Here is a 6,451-nt window from a genome sequence, read left to right as displayed (position 1 = left end):
GTATCTCTTGCAGTATCTGGTAGTTTCGATTTGGTAAATGGGTGTTATTTTTCTGTCTCTATTTTGTGCTTCTATGTGATATTTCTTGGAAGAATGGTGGCAACTTTGCTAGCTAGGTTTATGTTGTAAATGCTTTGTAAATTTCTGGGGTAATTACCTTTTCCTCCATGAACTACCGGCCTGTGTCATTTTGCCCCCACGAACTACCACTTCGACCAAAAGAAAGCATCAAACTACCATTTTTACACACTTTGGCCCCTTCCGTCAGTCTAATTCATGCAAAGACTTAAATGCCCTAACTCAATTTCAAAAATGACCTAAATACCCTCATCTTAAAAAAAAAAAAAATGAAGGAAATGGGGGTGGCGGCAGCCACCCCCTGAGGTGGCCGGGTGGCTCGCAGCCCACCCCGGCCTAAGTCGTGGCCGCACGGCCACCCTAGGTCTTTTCTAGGGTGGCCGCGCGGCCACCCCAGAGGCCGTGGGTGGCCCGCGAGCCACCCCTAAAGGTGGCTCCGACCACCTCTGGGGTGGCTCGCGGCCACCCCAGGTTCTGGGGAGGCCTTGCGGCCACCCCTTAGGCCGGGGTGGGCCGCGAGCCACCCCAGAAGTGGCCGGAGACACCTTTGGGGGTGGCTCGCAGCCACCCCAGGTTCTGGGGAGGCCGTGCGGCCACCCCTTAGGCCGGGGTGGGCCGTGAGCCACCCCAGAGGTGGCCAGACCCACCTCTGGGGGTGGCTCGTAGGCGACCCGGCCACCTCGCCACCCCTTTTCCTTCAGGGTTTTTTTTTTTTTAAATATATTAATTTTAATATTTTTTATTAATTACTGTAGAGGGCATTTTGGTCTTTAAATCAAAATTAACGGTAAAAAATGGCATATTCCATCCAAGTTAACGGGATTCCTGACGGAAGGGGCCAAAGTGTGTAAAAATGGTAGTTTGATACTCTCTTTTGGTCGAAGTGGTAGTTCGTGGGGGCAAAATGACACAGGCCAGTAGTTCATAGAGGGAAAAGGTAATTACCCCTAAATTTTTGTATGGATTGGAAGCAAGAGGGGATAAATGCTCTGTAAATGCTCCTGGTCTCCTTTGTTCAATCGATTCTCACTATCTCTCTAACCCTCATCTTCTTTTGTCTAAAACTCTCTCTCCTCTCTCTCTCTCACACACATGCTCATTCATCTTTGTCTCTCCAAAAACTCTCTTCCTCTTCTCTCTGGCTCAATTGATTGAAGGTGGTGTTTGGGGTCTCCATTGAAGCCACGATTCCTCTCTCTCGCTCGCTCGGTTGAAGGTGGGTTGCTTTCCTTTCTATTTGTTTCCCTTGTTGAGCTTGTTTGTTTTATTTGTCTTGTCTCCATTGAAGTCAATATTTGCACTGTGATGGTGGGTAGTGTGAAATGTGTGAAAATTAAGTAGAGGGTTTGGATCCTCTCTGTTCAGCAGCGGCAAACCAATCTCCCTCTTCAAACTATTCATGACCTGTGTTGTTCCATCTAATGGAGGTTGTGGATTAAGTCTTTGGTCTTTCAGCCTGTGTGTGGGCATCAAAAAAATGACTTCAAGGGGTTGGGGATTGCTTAGAAGTACTTATGGATGGAGTTAATTTTAAGCATCGTCCTTTCCTTTCATCCATACTCAGATTTATAAAACTTAGTATTAGTGATTCACCTTAGTTGGAGTCTTGGAGAGTATGTCACTAAAAGTTATATGATGTGGGGTGTCAGTGTGTGATATTTCTAGATCTAGTATGTTGTGGGATATGTTTATAAGGTATAAATGCTTGGAGATATGAAAATACACTAATAGCTGTACTCACCCAGTAGGAAAATGTTGGAATATGCAACGAAAACTACTATTCCTGGTCTTCTCACCCAGAAGCAGAGGATGCAGCTCGCTAAGGATTTGGAGGTGCAGAGGATGAATATGTTCATGGACACGAGGATCAAGCATGGCAAGCGTTCCAAATCCAACGGTGAGGTAAACTCCTCATCTTTCTGCCATTTCTTTTTGTTTTGATTCACAGATTTCGGTTTTTTGTGGATATAGATATAGATTTATTTAAGGATTCTATGCATGATATTATGTTTGTTGAAGATGTTAGGCGTGTGAGGGGATTGTGCAATTAAATATGTAGGTGGACATTTTAATTGCTCAAAAAGTGATAATTGCAATGAGATAGTTGTTGATATTTTAGACTGTGAAAGCAGATTTTTCTTTTCTTTTTTGTATGCTTTTGCTAGTTTTAAATGAAAAGATGTTCATTGTTTATTATGAAACAGGTTCACTGTGAGCTGTCACTGTACTTCAGAAAAATTCAAGTCAATTGTTAAGATGGCATTGCCTTTCATCAATTGCATGAAAGGCCTTGGTTTTAGTTGCTTTTTTCAACTTTGAGGTTTTAAACACACCATGATAGGGAGTCAGTGAGGGCCTCGGCTTGATTAGAGAGTTAGTAGTGGTGAGCTTTCGGGCCACGAAGCAATGAAGTGCTTGATTACTACATGTTGTGGTTGCTTGCAGCGGCAGTGTTCAGTTTTTCTATGTATTTGCGTGATTGTTGTTATTTTTTGTTCTTAGAATTTATTAAAATCTATCTCTTCGGTTAGTTGTTCTCAGATTATTAAGGAGGGATTGTTTCAGTTTAATGTCTTCATAGGTTGGAACATTGTCATTAATTCTCATACACGACCTTCAAGCGAAGTAAATTTTTGAGATGTTTGAAATGTTGATGTTTGATATTCAATTTTGATTTCATGACAGTTGAAAGTGATTGCTTTAAAACCAAAAATAGTATTTATTTAAATTAGAGAATATTTAGAGTTTGATGTTTGATACTTTTAAAAAGTGCATAGCTAAAATAACAAGAGTATGTTTTTTAGCCAAAATTTGAGTAAACTTTGAGGAGTTCACAAGGAATGCACTTAACACTGTTACAATGTAGCTAGCAATGGCATTTTCTTTCTGGCTAAAATACTCGATGAGCAAAATAAATTTTGTTCCCAACATCCTCATAAGAGTTGAGCTTACTTTTAATATGCCCCCATTACTTACCATGAAAAACAAAAATCCCAATTTAATTCGTTTAAATAAACCTACCTTTCCTTTTCTTCTTCTTCTTCTTCTTCTTCTTCTTTTTTCTTTTTTTTTTTTTCTTTTTTTTTTCATTTTTCTGAAAGCAGGTCAATCAACCTAGCAAGATACAAAAGAATCAAAGATAAGCTAAGCAAAAAAAAAAAAAAAACGAAGAAGAAAGAAAAAAGAAAATTACATTTAAGTAAGAGCAGGAAAATTACAAAAGTAATCAAAACCCCGGAAAGCTCACCAGGATCACGGGAGACACCCCCTGCCACAACGCCGGTAAACAGTAACGACAACCTTTACAAACTATACAAAAAATTCCATACAGGTATTGCCTTAAATTTCTCCATTCAATGTTGAACAACGGAGACTCTGGACTTACTGCCTGCCCTGTGTGCTCCTTTACCTGTGTCTGTACATTATTACTTCTTTGCGTATGTAAGATATGGGTCTTGAGCAATAGTTAAAACATCTGGCCTCTCTGCTTGGTTATATGTTAGACATCGCCGAATTAGTTCCTGCAAACAAAGATATGCAAAAATCCGTCACCTAAGCTCCTCAAAATTCTTCGTGGATTCTCTCATCTGTTATTATAAAGTCAAGAGACTGAGCCTCAAATCATCTTGCAGGACAGAAACAAAAAGTTTCTAGTGTTTACAGCCAAATTTTGGAGCTGAACCATAAAAAGAGAAGCTAGAAATAGAATTTCAACCCAAATTGCATAGCCGAAAACTCCTTGTGCAGTTGGGAAGAATGAAATATGGACAAAATTCAACTAGTCAATAATCTGTGATGGGATGTTCCCTGAAATACGAGAATGTAGTATCCCGCTATTTGAATGAAGAGTAATGCTATTTAATAGACTATTATATGACTGTCATATGATGATGTGGCGGTGAGAATCAGTCATTGGATCAACATTTGTGGAAAAAAAAAAAGAGCTAATTTTTACCGCTACGTCATCTCAGTTGTATGGCAGTCGTATAACAATCTACTAAATAGCATCACTATTTTATGAAAAAAGGAGCAAAGCAAGATCCAACACTAAATGAGTTCTGTCCTTAAATGCTTAAGCAAATAGCTTGTTTCTTTTCTTCCCCCAGCACTAAGATTATTACTTGACAGACTACATCAATGGGCATAACTCACCTTTGCCTCATTTGAGACAGCAGGTCTAGAAGGAAAGTCAACCTTGCGCGCTTTGATAATTGTGTCTTCACGCAGTATTCGCTCTTGGGTCTGGTCATGCCCAAAAGGCCGTCTGCCAAAAAGCATTTGGTAAAACAGAATACCAGCCGACCAAACATCAACCTGCTTTCCAAGAGATAGCATGTCAGAAAAGGTCAACCCAAATGAAAAGGAAAAAATGTGGAGAACAGTTCCAAAGAGCCTAGATGATATGAGAGGGGGGAAGGCATTTGATCTCCTTAACACACGTTAGAGTAAGGATTCAGAAAAATCCCTCACCTTTGATGATATGAGAGGTGTCTTGCTGAGCTCGAAGCATTCAGGTGGCAAATACCTGGATGTAACAAAATGAATAATTGATAAGCATTATGTTCCTTGTCAAAACAGGCAAGGAAACTTTCATGGAGCAGTGGAAAGAGGTAAACCACTTCATAACACAGAACAAAGCTTAAAATCACATAAAGCAATCTCTCTTCTAACCCTTCCCCAAATTAAATCAGCATTGTTACTAACAATTGTCGTCCGCATATTTTAAAAAGACGTTCATATTACAAAAGGTAGTTTTTATACATGCATAACATATCAAATTGCTGAGATACAGTTGGAAAGTCGAAGACGCAGTTCTTAAACCTAGCTTACCCAAGTTTTAATATATTTGAAGTGAACAAATTGATTCAGAAGAAGAAAGGTTTGTCAGTTATCATGTGCGTTGCTTCAAGCAAAAGAGCAACTCATTTCATATATCGGAAGCAAAAGCATAGATGCTGATCTACATCACTCACCAATATGTTCCAGCTCCCTGGGATGTAAGTTCCATGCCCTGGGATCCAACGTCATCTTCCACTATCTTGCTAAGGCCAAAATCAGTCACTTTTGCAACGCCAAACTCATCAATTAGAACATTTCCAGGCTTCAAATCATAATGGATAATTTTCAGTGTTCTTTTGTTCAAGTATACAAGGCCTTGAAATATCTGTACGATAATTATCCTTGCTTCCCTCTCAGGCAATACAGGAGTTGCTTTAAGAACAGCATCAAGATCTTTCCCTGAGGGGAAAAAAAAAAATTAATAAAAAAAAAGGGGAAATAAGCGTAAGGCAGAATATATAAATTCATTCATACCCAAAGCTAGAACCATCATATAGATAAAATGGTAAGGAAGTATAAATACCACTACAGTACTCCAAGACAGTGCCGAATGTATTCTGATCAATCTCAAAAGTGTCCCAAAGCTGAACAATGTGATGATGCACCAAGGTCTTGTGAATATTGTACTCCCGAATTGCATGTCGTATGTAACTTTGCTTCTTCTCTTCACTCCACTGAGCATTCAAACCATGAAGCTTACATGCAACGTATCTATGCTCTACCAAGTCATAAGCCTGCTGGAAATTTCTTACTTCAAATCACTGCAAAAGGGTATATCTTCACGATTGCCATTATAGGCAAAGGAATAATCTAGACTTTTATTCATCCAAAATAAAATTATCTAGACTTATGTTTCAGTAACTGTAACACTTCATTTAAATCATGATGGAAAATATTCAAATATCTTAATACTTCACCAAAGTTCTGACCTTGTAAACCTCGCTGAATCCTCCTTTCCCGAGAAGGTTTAGAAGGGCATATCTATGGTTAAGAATCTGAAAATTATTAAAACGAGAACCATCCTCATCTCTTATGCGTTTCATTTCACGAATGAGCCTTCCCTTCTCCAGTTCATACCGATCCCTCTCACGCATTATAACTTCCTCCTCCTATAGAAAATCCAATCCCAATGAAAGTGGATGTACATATATATTAAACAGAATCTTTCCAATCATTAGTCATTACAGAATATTAAAGGAAATAACCAAAGCAGTAATATCACAGAACATTTGATCTTACACGTTTGATGCTGGCTAGACGGGATTTATAGATCTCATCTTGGATGAGAAAATCTTCTTCTTGCACTCCTGTTTCAGCATCAACTGTGTCGCCCTTATCTTGAAGAAGCATCAATTGTCATTAGTACCAAAAAATTTGCTAATCGACAAAACCATAGGAAAACAATGACTATTCCGTACATGGGTGTGGGTGTTTGTAAGATTATATCACAATGAAATTTCTTTTTTTTATAAGTAATTGTAACTCAATTCAATGAAAGCGCAGAGGGGCGCAACCCTTATAAACGGAAATATAC

General features: G+C 39.0%; 1 protein-coding gene across 3 annotated transcripts in view; it reads right to left on the bottom strand.

Moving 5' to 3' along the window:
• Positions 1–2,956: 2,956 nt before the first annotated feature.
• The window catches only part of LOC133877478 (serine/threonine-protein kinase TOUSLED), a 30,181-nt gene continuing 26,686 nt past the window's right edge, over positions 2,957–6,451 (bottom strand). Inside the window, exons 11-18 of one of the 3 annotated variants that reach the window (XR_009901743.1) lie at positions 6,157–6,254; positions 5,847–6,026; positions 5,441–5,654; positions 5,052–5,316; positions 4,549–4,603; positions 4,231–4,392; positions 3,326–3,599; positions 2,957–3,192 (exon numbers count right to left, since the gene is read on the bottom strand). Coding sequence is in view for 2 of the 3 variants with exons in the window: in XM_062315795.1 (XP_062171779.1) it covers positions 3,504–3,599; positions 4,231–4,392; positions 4,549–4,603; positions 5,052–5,316; positions 5,441–5,654; positions 5,847–6,026; positions 6,157–6,254 (1,070 nt within the window). In the remaining variant the exon portion in view is untranslated. Of the gene's footprint in view, positions 3,193–3,252; positions 3,600–4,230; positions 4,393–4,548; positions 4,604–5,051; positions 5,317–5,440; positions 5,655–5,846; positions 6,027–6,156; positions 6,255–6,451 lie in introns of those variants that run through there. The other 2 variants (XM_062315795.1, XM_062315796.1) reach the window with 2 other exon arrangements.

The sequence above is a fragment of the Alnus glutinosa genome, chromosome 9, assembly GCF_958979055.1.
Source record: "Alnus glutinosa chromosome 9, dhAlnGlut1.1, whole genome shotgun sequence".
NCBI classification, from domain to species: domain Eukaryota; kingdom Viridiplantae; phylum Streptophyta; class Magnoliopsida; order Fagales; family Betulaceae; genus Alnus; species Alnus glutinosa.
The sequence above is the reverse complement of the archived record's forward strand: the minus strand, read 5'-3'. Positions and strand labels throughout refer to the sequence as shown.